Raw genomic sequence first — 16,193 nt, 5'->3', positions numbered from 1 at the left:
GTGTCAAATGCTGTAGAGGGGACCAGGAGAATGAGAGCTGCCGTGTCTCTTCTGTCAAGGATCATGCAAATGTCATCTGTGGAGGCAATGACTGCGGTTTCTGTACTCTGATTGAGCCTGAATGGCGTCGAGGAGCTATTTGTTGCTGAGGTGGCCAGTGAGACTTTGGCTGATTAGTTTCTATAAGTCTTTAGCCGGGTATGGTAGGAGGGAGATGGGTCTGTATATGGAAAGCGTGGCTGGGTCTGCGGGTGGTTTCTTGAGCAGGGGCATGGCGGTGACATGTTTCCAGGTGTACGAGAATGCGTCTGCGTCAATGGAGGCGTGGAGGATGGGTGTTATGATTCACTGATCAGGAGGAGTCCTGTGGTGAAGGTGTGGTGGGGGCTAGGGTCAGACGGGCCCCCGAGTCGAGTGTCTTCATGATTGCAGTGATTTCGATGAAGGTAATGGTGGGCAACGAGGTCAGGGTTTGTGCTTCGGCGGTGATGGAAAGTTACGTTGCAATGGTGGCGAGGTTCGGTTGAGGGTCGAAGTTGCTGTATATGGAGGTGATTTTGTTACAGAAGAATTCCGAGAGCTTATGGCTTGTGATATGGCTGGAGGCGACAGGAGGAGTGGTGAAATCTCACCGCTGTCGAGTCTCGTCTGTTCTTTGGCCATGGCAGGGTCCCTCAGCATGCATCAAGCTCTCTCTCCTTTCTTGGGAGATGTGTTGGATGCAAGCACTTTGGGTGAGGAAGCGTGGTGGGCCATGGGGGTAATGTTCATGAGCTGTCTCCAGCCACTCTTCTCCTAGCAGCAAAATCCGCCCTCCAGCCAGCTCGTGTTGCTGGGTTAGAGGCATACAGGTAGATTCATGAAAGAAAAATCGGCTCGCAAAGGGCCAGATTCTGAGAATCTGGCCCTTTGCGAGTGCAATTTTTGCATTTGGGATTCATCATCCCAAATGCAAAAATCGCTAATTGCGAAATCGCATATTTGCGAGGAATTGCATTTAAGGAATCTCTATTTGAGATTCCTTAAATGCAATTCATTAACCAATATCTATTAGCGAATTCGCTATTTCTGGCCGCTATTTACCACGAATTGTAACTTCGTGGTAAATAGCGAAAACTCTTTTCTGAGTGGTATGTTACACACACACATGTCCTTTGGACATGTGTGTGCGCAACATCTGGCTACATTTGCTTTTCAGGGGTGCTACAGGGTGTCCTTTGGACACCCCTGGCACCCTTGAAATCGCATCCTTAATTGCGATTAGCAAATTGTCATTCCTATGGGCCTCTGGGCCCATAGGAATGAATGGGGAGTCATTCCTTATTTGCGATTAGCAATTTGCTAATCGCAAATAAGGAAGATGTAGGAATCGCAATGTTTTATGCAATTCCTACATGAATCCTGTTTTGCAAGTCCTTAATAGCGATTCCTTATGAATCGCTATTAAAGACTCGCAAAACGAGTCTTTGATGAATCTAGCTGATAGTCCGCTCAGGTGCAGTTCATAGTCAGTCACAGCAGCCCAGGGCACAGCTTCATGGTGTGGCAGTGGCACCGTCGGGCACAACGCCATGATCTTGAAGTGGCACAGTCTAAGTTCTGGCCTGCACCGGGTGCACCAGATAAGGGTGCACAGCAGAATGAAGAAGGGCTGTGCACCAGGAGGCACTGCATTCCTGGTGGGCCTGGACCCTGCTCCCCAGCAGTCGAAGCATCAATCATGTATCTGTGCTCATAGAGACTGATCGATGGACCAAGGTGCAAGCCGGGTCCACCTTTAGGTGCAAAAGCAGAGGAGATGGACGGTCCGAAGTGAGAGCACCAACCTGGGAACCTCCTTCCACCTGGGGTAGGGTTGCTGCAGCTGAGCCCTAATGGCTGCCAGAAGACATTAAACGTGGGAGGTCATCTCAGTGAGGTTGTGATTGACACCTGTTTTGGCCTTCAGGTTAAATGCATCAGGCCAGCTAAGCCTCCCTTCCGTTCATCCCACCCTTGATAAACTGAACACTGGTTGGCTGTGTGATATGAGTACCTGCCACTCACAGGTATGCTATGAGTACCTGTAGATACAAGGTATTGTTAATATTTTGTTTGCATGACCTTACTTTGACTTAAATATGCTGACTTCTCCATAATGGATGCTTAGCGCCTCGAAGCGGTCGTGTGGGCGCTGCACTCACCACAGACGGGCACGGCGCACTCCTCTCGCTTCACCCCGCTGTCCCTCGTGTAGCACCAGGGCCCCGTCGGGCTGTCGTCCGGGTTCCGGCACTCGTTCTTCACAAGGCTGGAGTTCGGGTGCGTGGAGGGGTTCACTCTGTGAAAGGAGCAAATTTTACGGGGTTAAAAAGGAGCTAAATGATCACATCGAATTATTCTGATTATTAAACCAATGGCAATTAATAACAAGCTTCGGCAAAACCAAGAGGTCTCGCCTACACAAGAGCTATTGGCTTTGGCAATGTGTTTTCCCATGTTGTGCACTAGTGCGGCTGCTGTTCAGTATGGCTAAAACTTAGTGGCATAGAGTGTCTTAGTGTGGAGTGGTTGGAGTAGAGTGTCATAGACTGGATTTGTTGGAGTAGAGTGGAGTAGGGGGGAGTAGAGTGCCATAGAGTTGAGTAGAGAGGAGTAGATTTCACGGTTCAGTGGCAGAGAGTATTGTAGAGTGCATTGTCATAGAGTGCTGTGCCGTGGAGTGGAGTCGGGTGGAATAGGGTGGAGTGGGTTGGCGTGGATTGAGATAGTGGGGTGGATTGAATTGGGGTCAAGTGGGTTATATTGAATAGAGTGGAGTGGGTGGACTTGATTGGGTGAATTGGATTGTAGCGGGGTGATTTAGATTTGTTTGGTATGGGGTGGGGTGGGGTAGATTGGATTACAGTAGGGTGGTTTGGAGTTGGGTGTATTAAAGTGGAGTGGAGAGGGTGGATTGGACTGGAGCAGGGTGAATTGGATCGGAGTGGGGTGGCTTGGAGTCTGGTGGGCTAGATGGATTGGATTGAGTGGGGTGGACTGAACTGGGTTATGGCGGGGAGAGGTGGACTGGGGTAGAATGGGATGAAATGGAGTAGAGTGGGGGTGGATTGGACTACATGTGAGTGAAGTAGATTAGAATGGGGTGGACTGGATGGGGTAGATCAGATTCAATTGGGGTGGAGTGGATTGGGGTAGACTGGTTTGGGGTGGATTGGACTGGAGTGGAGTAGATTGGATTGGAGTGGGGTGTGGTGGGGTGGAATGGAATGGAGTGGTGTGGAATAGAGTACGGTGGAATGGAGAGGAGTGGATTAGATTTGCATGGAGTGGACAGGATTGGTGTGGAGTAGATTGGATTGCAGTGGGTGGATTGAATTTGAGTGAGGTGGATTAGACAGAGTAGGTGGATTAGATTGCGGAGGATTGTATTGAGGTGGATTGGGTTTGGGTGGGGTGAACTGTATTTGGGTGGAGTGGGGTGAACTGTATTTGGGTGGAGTGAGGTGGGGTGGATTGGATTGGGTGGGGTGGATTGTAGTAGGCTGGAGTGGAATGGAGTAGGCTGGGGTGGAGCAGATTGGATATAGCTGGATGGGGTGGGTTGCATCGGTGTGGGGTCAACTGGATTGGAGTGGGGTGGATTGGATTAGATTGAGGTGAGGTGAGGTGGATTGGACTAGGGTGAGGTGTACTATATTGGCGTGGGGTGGATTGGAGTGGGACAGTGTTAGAAATGGGGTTACCAATTCTACGGGGGTAGCATGGTACAGAGCGGGCAGGCCAAACTCCTCAGGACATGTGTGAAGCATCCACGAAGTACCCACAGACTACACACCAGGCAATCTCTTTGTTCATTTAGTATCTGGCACAGCCTTACTGTGCTTTTGCCAAAACCCTCCTTGATACATAGTACTTTAGCGGGCGCTGGCTCGCGAGGTTTCTTATCACACTAGTGGAGACAAAGCAAGTAGTCTTTCTCTACGGTGACCAACTTGGCCCCCCTATTATTTATTATTTATTATTTTTTATTATTTGTGTCTAGTATATGTCGATTTGTATGAATGCATTGCATTTTGAATGTATGGTAATATTTGAATGAAGTGGTGTACACCCTGGTCAGCTCACTGCCATTGACTAGTTTACTCACTTATAATGTCAGAGGAACAAACATTCGCCTACAGTGAAGAACACATAAAGAACTTATTGAGGGACCCTCCTCAGTTCGGATCAGCTACCTTAAGTAGTAATGCTCAAACAAGCAACGAATCAGACAAGCTAATTCGTTTAAAGAAAAAACAAATTCGTACGGATCTACACGGCCATTATCTTCTTCAACACCTCAGATCTGGCACAATACCATCTGGCCTTATTGTCAAAAACATACCGGTCATCTTCACGGAGGACGCTATTTACAAGAAGGGTTTCAGTTACATCGAAACAAAATGCAGTAGAGACCTCATGGTGCTAACCATAGAAACAGCACAGCGTTTATCGAAACTCCAACTGGAAGAAATAGAAGCCCTTGAAACCGAAATAAAAGCAAATCCCTCTATCCAAGACTCCAAAAATCTACTGGATAAAGTTGAAAAAGTGATTCTTGAATTTAAAGATTTTACAGTACAGCAAAAGGAAAGCAACTTCGACCGAGATAAACGGAATTTCAGCTACGAAAAAACATACCCCTACCTCCAACAAGATTTCTATTCACGCCCTGAGTCACGCCGTTTCCTTAACGACAATCAAGGACGATCACGAACGAAATACTTGACCTTTTCAGACACCTCATCGTCATCAGCAGGTAGTGAGACAGATCAAGGCAATTCGCGTCCCCAATTCACACGGAGAGGCGGTTATCAGAATCAAAATCAGTACCAACAGGGATTTCGCCCTAACTATCAACAAGCGAATTTACAACAACAACAACAACCTTTTTTAGAACAAGACCAACAAAAAACCAGAGGCAAAACAAGATTCCAACAACCCTGGGAAATGTCAACAAGGAGACAAACATACAAGAACTTAAAAAAACGTCAATCTTCAATCTTTCAAATAAACAGCTTACTGCAAGCGAGACTAGTGCACTTCAAAAAGGCCTCAGTTTTGTACCATCCAAAGCTACCGACTTCGTAAGACTCAAATTAGAGTTTATTGAATTTTGTCGTAAGATACGTTTAATTGTCTTCTTTGCAGGCAAAGAAATGGGTCCACAAACAGAGACCACTGGATTCAGGAAGAAATCCAATTTCACTCCACCCGTTCATAAATTACCCAAAGAGGTGTTGTACTTTGAAAAAACAGTGCTATCCGCTATTGCCTCTCATGAGAAAAGGAATAAGGGATTTGTTTCACCAAATTTATCTCGTGAAGAAAAACAAGCGTTGCTCTCAATTAAAAATGACGCTAGCATTATAGTAAAACAAGCCGACAAAGGCGGAGCTATCGTCATATGGGGAACAACAGAATACGTGGCAGAAGCCACAAGACAGTTGACTGATGAACAATGCTATCGTAAAATCAATTATGATCCAACAAAGGAACTTCAAAATTCTCTATCCAGCATTTTGACTCGAGGACTAGAAGAAGGATTTCTAGGCAAGCAAGAATATAGCTATCTCTCCAATAAACACCCACGGATCCCTCTGTTCTATGTACTTCCCAAGGTACATAAGAACGAGCAAAAGCCACCGGGGAGACCGATTATTTCGGGATGTGGCTCACTTTTTGAGCCCGTTTCGAAGTTTATTGATTTTTTCCTTAAACCTTTTTGCACCCAGGTCAAGTCTTTCCTCCAAGACACAACGGATTTCTTGAATAGACTGCATGAACTCCCATTTGATTCAGAAAATGACCTTCTGGTTAGTATGGACATTGTTTCATTGTATACCCAAATCCCCCAAGACCAAGCCCTTGAAGTTTTAGAACTATTCTTGAATAAACGTGACATGCCATCGAAAATTCCAACAGAATTCCTTTTGGAGTTGGCAAAAATGGCCCTCACAAAAAATTACTTTAAATTCAAAGACGACTTCTATTTCCAAACCCAAGGAGTAGCTATGGGGTGTCCTTTTGCCCCCGAGCTGGCTATACTATATATGAGTCAGTATGAAGACACCTTCATTTACAACAACAACCCCTTCCGTGAGTGGATTGGTGGTTGGGTCCGATTTATTGACGACGTGTTTTTCACATGGTCTGGGAACAAAGAACAACTTGAACAGTTCCACACATGGCTTAATGAAAGAACAAGGGACATAAAATTTAGCCTGGAGTCATCTAGAACACGACTTTCCTTTCTAGATGTCGAAATCTATTGCTCAAACGGGCAACTAGTAACAACTTTATATCGCAAGAAATCAGATCGAAACAAGGCTTTGGACTATACCAGCAATCATCCAAGAAACCTAAAACAAAATCTACCAATAGGTCAATTTCTCCGCATCCGGAGAAATTGTACATTCAAAGATGAATATCAGCTACATGCTAACGCCTTGAAAGAGAGATTATTAGATCGTGGCTACCCAGCCAAATTGCTGAAACATGCAATAAAACGAGCGTGGTGGACACCACGTGAAGAACTCTTGCAAAAGAAAGAGAAGAAGCAATTAAACCGGACGGTTTGTGTGTCAACTTTTTGTCCTGCATCCAATTTTTTGAAAAAGACTATCCATCAAAATTGGCATCTAGTCAAAGAAATTGACAAACAGTTAAATGAATTGCCACTCTTCGCTTTCAAAAAAGATACAAGTATAGCGAATCAGATCGTGAGAGCAGCAGTACCCAAACCCAAGACAATGACTCTACGTGATTATGTCAGCCTACCTCCCATCACAGGCCACCACAAATGTGGCACATGTTTATGCTGCAATTCAACCATCGAAGGCGACCTGTTCCAACATGAGGGCGTGTCATGGAAACACGACCAGTTTACTAATTGTAAAACGCGGAATATAGTATACGCCATCATCTGCACTTGCAACAAGGTATACATTGGAAAAACGAATCAAGAGGCGAGACAAAGAATGTCACAACATAAATCTCGCATAAAAATGAAAGTACTAACAGCTCCATTAGTCCAACACTGGATTGATGAATCCCATGGAGATGGTGATTTCAAATGGACAATTATATCCAAAGTAGAACCAGATCCACGAGGTGGTGATGTAGAGGTCAAACTAAGACAGAGAGAAGCAATGCTTATACTTAAATTCAACACTACTATTACAGGCCTGAACGAGATGTCTGAATTGTACCATCTGTAAGGAGGGGCACATGCCGCATCCCTTTGGAAAAGAACAGAGAATATGTAATTTTTTCCTAATATATTCCGCGTCAAGTTCGTTTCATAACCACATTTTTCATGACATGCCACTGCGTGCACAAGGACATTTAATTGATTATCCAATCTTCAGGCGCCTGTAGCGCACATCAATCTGTGGCCAATTTCAATTATTAAATGTACAGCCGCGATACACTGTCGCACCAAATGCAGAAAATGCAGCAGGGACTACATTTCCCATCAAGACTTCGTGGACTTTATAACAACTTCCGGATCAACACGGAATTGAACAAGCCAAACCAGATGGCGTCTTCCGTGTGAGTGAGGAACAACCAAAATAGGACAGCGCAACAATTACAAGGTAAATGCAGTCGCGTTGCCACAGGGGGTTCCCGTTGTACGGGTTAAGTCCTTCGCCAAGTTAGTTGACCCTTCACCATCCACGGACAGTATTCACCGCACGGGCTCCGCCCGATGTCCAAGCTGTTTTTTAAAAAAACATGGAACACTTCCCCACCCGCACGAGTATTCCAAGGCACGCTAGCTGACAAACCATCCGTTTTTTAAGCACAAGCATATTAGACCGCCGCGAGTGTTGAAACGTTAAGTATTAGTCTGGCGTCCCACACGCCCTGTCATTTACGAACTCGTTTGTTATTTTTAGGAGTTGCCAGGAAAGCAAGCAGCCAAAACGGGTGAAATTCCCCATTGGTCCGTCAAACATATTTTTTGACCGTGGCAAAACATCAACAATGTAAGTTGCTTAGACGTCGTAAACGTTGTGCCCTCATTGCCTGAATCCCTCCTTTACCAAGTATTGCAATTACCAAGAATGGCTTTTTTCTTTCTGATTTTAGGACTTGAATAGTTGCACCAAGCTTAAACAGGTATGATACAAATTGCGCTGATCGGTATGCGAGTTGAAGGTCCCTCATGTGTGGTTTTGACTGAGTGTATGTTTTTTTATGTTTTTCAGATTATGTCTGTCGGTCCTGAAGAGAATCTCTCAACTTAAGTAGAGATTCGAAACGCGTCGACCCCCTTCCTTCATTAATTGACCCTCTCTCCTCATTGATTTTGATACATTATGTTTTTGCGACCAACCTTTATTTCAAAATATTGAAAATATACACACAGTGTGTGGTCGTATATACAAAAAGATATGTCTAATTTGGCACGTTTTCATTTAGATGTATAGGCCTTGTCTTAAAATTTGAGCAGAAACTCTGCAATAGGCCTTACCTTGCATAGTTAGCATCTAAAGAGTGGCTTTAGTTAGCCCTATTACCTTTATATGTTGTCGATTGTCTATTGTCTAATTGTTGTCGAAATGTGCCATTGATGTTGTATTGGCGAACTGTGTTGTGGGTTTGTACCCTGTTGTCTTTGGCTTTTGTTATCATTTAAAAAGCCCCTAAAAAAATTTGGTGTTTACTTGTTGAGCGTTCTGCGAACACTTTGTTGTAATTAATTTTTTGGTCAATTTGTTTGGTTATATATACCTTTCGTTTATGAGAAAAAAGAAAAAAAGAAACAAGTCAAAATAAATATAATAAAAAAATAAATCTATTTTCATAAAGACTCAAGACTGAATTGGTGGTCTTTGGGTTGAGTAAACTTTTCTGCTCAACACCTGGTCAAACTAATATAAATAATTGCACAGTACTGGCAATCTCTTTGTTCATTTTTTACACACCAGGCACAGCACAAAAAGAGACACAACACTAGTTTTGATGTAAAAGAAAAACTCTTGCATTGTCTCCAATCTGCAACAGAAATCACAGTAATCACAATGTTGCGCCAACTGGCGCCAGGGCAATATATACACTGGGATTATTTACAGGGTAAACGAAAAAGAAGAAAAAGGTAGTCCGTTAGTTCCAGGGCTGAAATAAAAACGTAAAGCGTTATCATCTGACATGGAACATCAGGCACAAACATCTGCCAATAAGCCTCTTAGCAGGACGTCCAGCATTAACATCAGGCTGGTGGATTGCGCTGCCTTCGTAGGCCGCGACCGAGCCTTCCGAATACGCCGCGGCTCTCCTCTTCACCGGGTACCGCTCCGAGGGGGCCGGGACTTCGTGACATTCCACCAGGGAGCCCCGCCGTTCACTCGTGGTGGTTCCCAGTAGATCCCCGGGCCGCAGCGGTGAGCTCAGGTGGCAGTGCGCGGGGTAGGCACCCGCGAACAGTCACTACAGGCTTCCAGACAGCACAGATGACACCGGGCAGAGGCGGTGATGGGGGCAACAGTCGATAAGCTGCCTGGGCTCCGCAGCACCTCAGGGGCACCGCGCGCTGACCGGCAAAGGTGCTTTATGAGGCACAGCGCCTAGCAGCAACAGGACTGCTATGGGGCACACAGATAACACCTGGGCTGCAGCGGTGAGTCAGGCAAGCAGCGTTTTCGAAATGCAGCACTCTGGAGTTCCCAGGCACAGTCTCTTAGCTTCAGGTCAGGCCCAGTTCTGGGCAGGACAGCGCAAGTAGGTTTTAGCACTGAGAAGACGACAGTCCTTTCCCTTACACACACAGCGCTTTGAAGGCAACAGCCCTGGGCCAGGTAGCACGTAGGGAGCACAGCGCTTTTAACTCACTCAGTACGTCAGGGGGGGCAGACAGTCCCAACAGCATGCCTCCGGGGCCCCAGGGTAACGCTCCTCACCTCCTGGGGGGTCCAGTCCAGCCCCAATATAGCGCTCTCCTCTTGAGGCGCTTTTAGATGTAGCACTCGCGTGATGCCAGGTCCGACCAACCTCAGGGACCTAGGGATCAGGGCCAAGGGGACAGAGCAGCAGGCACTACTGGGCCAGGTCAGCAGTTAGTGGGAATCATCAAAACAGGGCGGTAGGCTTTCACCATCCTCCACTGTAGCGTGGTCCTCCTCCTACACAGCAGCCTGAACTCCTGCCGTGGGGCTTCCACTAGCCCTGGGGACAGCAGAGGGGTTTTAGTAAGGAGCAGGGTCCAGCTCACAGGCCCAAGTGGCGGTATCCCCTGGCAGCAGGTCCCCTCACTTTCATGTCCCTGCTCTGTCTCAGCACACGGTGGCACAGCCCCCTTATTTATATGCCCCTCACCCCATCTACCAGTCAGTGCCAGAAGCTTCTAGAATCCTCTGGGGAACTGGTTCTAGCTCGCTCAGGGGGAGGAGTAGAGCACCCTGGAGGCCAGGCTTTCCCTCCAAAAGCTGGGGTGGCTGGGTACCGAACATCTAGACCGCTAACCTACTGCAGTCAGGTGGCACAACACACACCCATGGCATCCATTTTAAATGCGACATTTCAGTAAGATGCGTTTCTACAATTGGGGTATTACAAGTGCGCACACCATTGCATTACATTGTCACATTAAACAGGGCATCTCATACCACACATGGCCCATACAGTTCTCCTACCATGGGGGAGACACCCTAAAATAGGGGGCTGAAAAGCAAAAAAGTTTGGGGGAAAATGGGCCAAGTCCAACAGACAGATTGTTTTGGATTGGAGGGGGGCGGATTGGATTGGGGCAGACTGGGGTGGGGCAGATTGTTTTGGAGTCGGGCAGATGGTTTTGGATTGGAGTGGGGCAGATTGTTTTGGATTGCAGTGGTGCTGATTGTTTTGGATTGGAGTGGGGCAGATTGCAGTGGTGCTGATTGTTTTGGATTGGAGTGGGGCTGATTGTAGTGGTGCTGATTGTTTTGGATTGGAGTGGGGCTGATTGTAGTGGTGCTGATTGTTTTGGATTGGAGTGGGGCTGATTGTAGTGGTGCTGATTGTTTTGGATTGGAGTGGCGTAGATTGCTTTTGATTGGAGTGGGGCAGATTGTTTTGGATTGGAGTGGAACAAATTGTTTTGAAATGAGTGGAGCAGATGAACAAGTTACTTACCTTCGGTAACGATATATCTGTAAGAAACAGTAGTTAGTATTAGATTCCTTACCTTAGAATATCCCCAGGCGTCAGTCTGGATCCGGAAACTTTTGCGTAGCAGTACCCCTGCGCGTCGGTAGGCGTCGTCTGCAGGCGTCCCCTGCGGCTCCGCGTCGTCGGCGTCGTGCGCCGTGATGACGTCGCTGGAGTATATAGACGCCGCCTCCGCGCGCTGACGTCAGTTCTTTGCACACAGCTTTTCCGCGCCAGAACACGCAGAGCCATGTGAGAACTAACACTGGTGCCATTTGAAACTAGGGCCCTGAAAGGGATGTCCTTAACCCTAGGTATCAGTTCGCAGAACGGGGAGGATGGGCGGGGCGGTAAGGAATCTAATACTAACTACTGTTTCTTACAGATATATCGTTACCGAAGGTAAGTAACTTGTTCATCTGAAAGAAACAGGTTAGTATTAGATTCCTTACCTTAGAATAGATACCCCAGCAATACCAACCCCGGAGGTGGGTCTGCGAACCAATACAACCTACACCAGAAAGTCCTGGAGGACCGAACGGCCAAAGAAGCCGTCCCTCCGGACTTGACTGTCCAGGCAGTAGTGCCTCGCAAAGGTGTGCAGCGAGGCCCACGTAGCCGCCTGGCAAATGTCCTGCAAGGGGACTCCCCGGCCCAGGGCAGTAGAAGCCGCCGTAGCCCGAGTGGAATGGGCCCTCAGCCCAACAGGAGGCTCCTTCCGAGCCAAAGAGTAGCATGCTTTGATGCACAGGACGACCCACCGAGAGATGGTTCGTTTCTGTACCGCCCTTCCCTTCTTCTCACCCACGTAGCCAACAAACAGTTGGTCATCCACCCGGAACTGGCGTGTGCGATCCATGTAAAATGAAAGCGCACGTTTTGGGTCCAGACGATGGAGCCGCTCTTCATCCTTTGAAGGATGCAGAGGCGGGAAGAAGGAGGGCAAGGTGATGGACTGCCCAATGTGAAAAGCAGAGACTACCTTGGGCAGGAAAGAAGGTCTAGTCCGAAGAACCACCTTGTCAGGATGAACAGACAGGAAAGGAGGTTTAACAGAAAGAGCCTGGAGCTCACTCACTCTCCTGGCAGAGGTGATGGCAACCAGGAAGGCCGTCTTTAAAGTGAGAAGACGGAGAGGACAGGAATGAAGGGGCTCAAAGGGAGCACACATCAGGAATGTCAGAACCAGGTTCAAGTCCCACTGAGGCATCAGGAACGGAGCAGGTGGATACATGTGCGTGATGCCCTTTAAGAATCTTAACACAATAGGGGACTTGAATAAAGATGGCTGATCAGGTAGCCTCAAGAAGGCGGAAAGGGCAGAAAGATAGCCCTTGATAGTGCCCAGAGCAGAGCCCTGCTGGGCAAGGAAAAGAAGGAAGAGGAGAACCTCAGACAGAGGGGCAGAAAGGGGATCCACAGCCTTTGCTGTGCACCATGCCACAAATCTGTTCCACCGGCAGGCGTATACCGACTTTGTGGAGGGACGCCTGGCTGCCAGAATTACATCACAGACTTCAGGAGGCAAGTCAAATGGCCTCAACTGTCGCCGCTCAATCTCCAAGCATGGAGGTGGAGACTGGACAGGTTCGGGTGGAGAACCGTCCCCTGCTGCTGCGACAGAAGGTCCTCCTGAAGGGGCAGGCGGATCGAGGGACCGACTGTCATGCTGAGTAGCTCGGGATACCAGTATCTTCGAGCCCAGTCCGGAGCCACAAGGATAACTTGGGCCCGGTCGCGCCTGATCTTCTTCAGCACTCTGGGCAGAAGTGGTATAGGCGGAAAGGCGTACAACAGACCGCAACTCCACTCGCGCCGAAAGGCGTCGCCGAGCGAGTGCCGTCTTGGAAACTCCAACGCGCAGAACTGATGACATTGCGCGTTCTCTTCTGTGGCGAATAGATCTAACCAAGGCTCTCCCCATTGCTGAAAGAGGCCTCTCGCCACGTCCGAGTTCAGACGCCATTCGTGATCCACCGAGCACCGACGGCTGAGTTCGTCCGCCCTGGCGTTCAGAGAACCTGCCAGGTGTTGAACCGTCAGAGTCACGCCCTGACGTTCCAGCCATTGCCAGAGACGCAGAGCCTCCTGGCAAAGGGTCCACGACCCCACACCGCCCTGTTTGTTGCAGTACCACATGGCGGTGGTGTTGTCCGTGAACACCTGCACTACACTCCCGTTGACAAAGGGGAGGAATGCCTTCAGTGCTAGGCGAATCGCCCGCAGCTCCAACATGTTGATATGGAGCCGGGACTCCGCCGGAGACCAGATGCCTCTGATCTCTGCCTCTCCCAAGTGGCCTCCCCAGCCCTGGAGGGACGCGTCCGTCACAACTACGTGCTCCGGTTGGGGAAGGGAGAGGGATCTGCCTCTGACCCAATCGCGGTCCGTAAGCCACCACTGCAACTGTCTCGCAGTGCCCTCCGAGATCAGGACATGGTCGGACAGGTTGCCCTGATGCTGGGCCCACTGAAACTTCAGGTCCCACTGCAGAGCCCGCATCCGGCATCTGGCGTGATGCACCAGAAGGATGCAGGAGGCCATCAGCCCCAGAAGCCGCAGCGTCAACCTGACCGAAACCCGGGATAACGGCTGAAAGATGGGAATCAGAGCCTGAATATCCCGGACCCGCCGTTCCGGAGGATAAACCCGAAACTGCGCCGAGTCGAGAACCGCTCCGATGAAAAGGAGCTTTTGAGAGGGACACAGGTGTGATTTCGGCACGTTGATGGAAAACCCCAGCTCGTGCAGGAGGTCTGCCGTCATCTGGAGGTGGTGGACGACTGTCTGGGGCGAGCCCGCCTTCAACAACCAGTCGTCGAGGTAGGGGAAGACTGAAACCCCTAACCGGCGCAGATGAGCTGCGACCACCGCCATCACTTTCGTGAACACCCGTGGGGCGCTGGTAAGGCCGAATGGGAGCACGATAAACTGAAAGTGCTCGTGGCCTACCGTGAACCGCAGGTAACGCCGGTGGGCCGGCAGGACGGGGATGTGAAAATACGCATCCTGCAAGTCCAACGCTACCATCCAGTCTTGTGGGTCTAGAGCAGCCAAGACCTGAGCCAAAGTCAACATCTTGAACTTCTCCTTCCGGAGGAAGCCGTTGACGTTCCGTAGGTCCAAGATAGGACGCAGGCCTCCTTTGTCCTTCTTGGGCACCAGAAAGTAGTGGGAGTAGCAACCACACCCTACTTCTGGCCCAGGAACGCGCTCGATGGCCCCCTTGGCCAAGAGGGCCGTAACTTCCTCCTGCAGAAGTGTCAAGTGGTCCCCCGACACACGGTGGTTCTGCGGTGGCATGGCTGGAGGAGTGGACTCGAAGGGGAGGGAGTAGCCCCTTCGGACGAGCTGCAGCACCCACCTGTCAGATGTAATCGCGCGCCAGCGGGAGTGGTGATGGCGAACCCTGCCACCCACTGGCGTCACGTGAGCCCGAAAGCTCGGACTAGGAAGACTTGGAGGCTGCAGCGGGGGGAGGTGTGGACTGACCTCGCCGCTGCCCTCTACCGCCACCACGGCGGAATCCACGGCCGCCACCGCGCTGGGGAGCGTTCTGCGGCGCGTGGCTGGCAGCACGTGTGGGACCGCCCCTTCCTTGGCCACGAAAGGGGCGAAACGAACCCGTCTGCTGGCGCTGGGTCGAAAGACCCAAGGACTTGGCCGTGACCCTGGAGTCCTTGAAGCGCTCCAGCGCGTGGTCCGCCTTGTCACCAAACAGGCGACTGCCATCAAATGGCATGTCCATGAGGGCATTCTGGACGTCCGGTGAGAAGTTGGCAGATCTCAGCCAAGCATGGCGCCGAATCGCCACAGTCGTGGACATAGCCCGTCCCAGCGAGTCGGTCGTGTCAAGACCACACCGGATCGAGTACCTCGCCGCATCCCGGCCCTCAACCAAGGCCTGGTTGAGCTTGTCCCGCACTTCCTGCGGGCATTGCGGCAAACACTCCGCGACCGTATCCCACAGGGAGTGGGTGTAGCGGCCCAAGAGGCATGCGGTATTACAAGACCGCAGTCCAGCGCTCAAAGAGGAAAAGACCTTTTTCCCAAATTGGTCATACCGCTTTGATTCCCGATCGGGCGGGGCCGATGGAAATGCGGACTGCGAAGTGGAGGCCTGGATCACCAGACTCTCCGGGGAGGGATGGGTGGAGAGGAAGGCAGGGTCGTCCGAACACGGACGGTGACGCCTGGCAACGTTCCGGTCAACCGGTGCACCGGAAGCGGGCCTAGACCAGGTGCCCAAAAGGACATCCGTCAGAGCCTCATTAAACGGCAGCAGAGGCTCCTGAGGGCATGACTGCGGTTTAAACACTTCGGTCAGAATGTTTGGTTTGACCTTAGCGACGGGGAGCTCAAGGCCCAAGGTCTTGGCAGCCCTCAGCAGGACCACCGAATAGGCAGCCCCCGCCTCAGACGCCACAGGGGTCGGCGAGACAAACCCAGTGTTGGGCGACTCGTCCAGACCACTGGCATCACCCAAGTCACCTACCCAGTCCACATCATACTGGCAGGCACGGGATAAAGGGTCCTCAGACCCCTCCCAACCCTCTCCATACTCGTCCTCATCGCCGTAGTCTGGGTCGACGATATAGACTTCGGGGTCAATGGGCCCCATCGGCGCCGGATCCGGCGTCGGACGACGCCGGTCCGACTCTGTGTCAGGAGTCAGAGGGGGAATGGGGGTGGCGCCGCGCGGCGCCGGGGACCCGACGCCGGCCGGAACCGACGGCGGAGTCACTGCGCCGCGTGGAGGCGGTACCACGGGTTGGCCCAAAGGAACCGACGCCGGAGAGGCCGGTAGACCAGCCGGCGACGAACCTGAGGGGCCCAGCGGCGCCGGGGCCGGAGCCACCGGCGGCGTCGAGGCAGGAGCACCCGAACCGCTCGGGCCCCCAGACGGGACCGACGGGCCCGCAGGCGCCGTAGGCCCCGCCGGAGACCTCGCCGGAGACCTCGCCCTCATAGCCATGAGGAACTCCTCAATCTCCTCGCGCGATGCGCCTTCCCCAGGGACCGACGGGTATGGGGTAGACGGC

General features: G+C 50.5%; 1 protein-coding gene across 2 annotated transcripts in view; it reads right to left on the bottom strand.

Moving 5' to 3' along the window:
- Positions 1-16,193, bottom strand: part of F2 (coagulation factor II, thrombin) — a 312,194-nt gene that overhangs the window by 168,336 nt on the left and 127,665 nt on the right. For both annotated transcript variants that reach the window (XM_078684422.1, XM_078684423.1), the window contains exon 6: positions 2,184-2,320. In XM_078684422.1, the coding sequence (XP_078540548.1) occupies positions 2,184-2,320 (137 nt within the window). The remainder of the gene's footprint in view (positions 1-2,183; positions 2,321-16,193) is intronic.

Source organism: Lissotriton helveticus, chromosome 3_2 (assembly GCF_964261635.1).
Source record: "Lissotriton helveticus chromosome 3_2, aLisHel1.1, whole genome shotgun sequence".
Classification (NCBI taxonomy): Eukaryota; Metazoa; Chordata; class Amphibia; order Caudata; family Salamandridae; genus Lissotriton; species Lissotriton helveticus.
The sequence above is the reverse complement of the archived record's forward strand: the minus strand, read 5'-3'. Positions and strand labels throughout refer to the sequence as shown.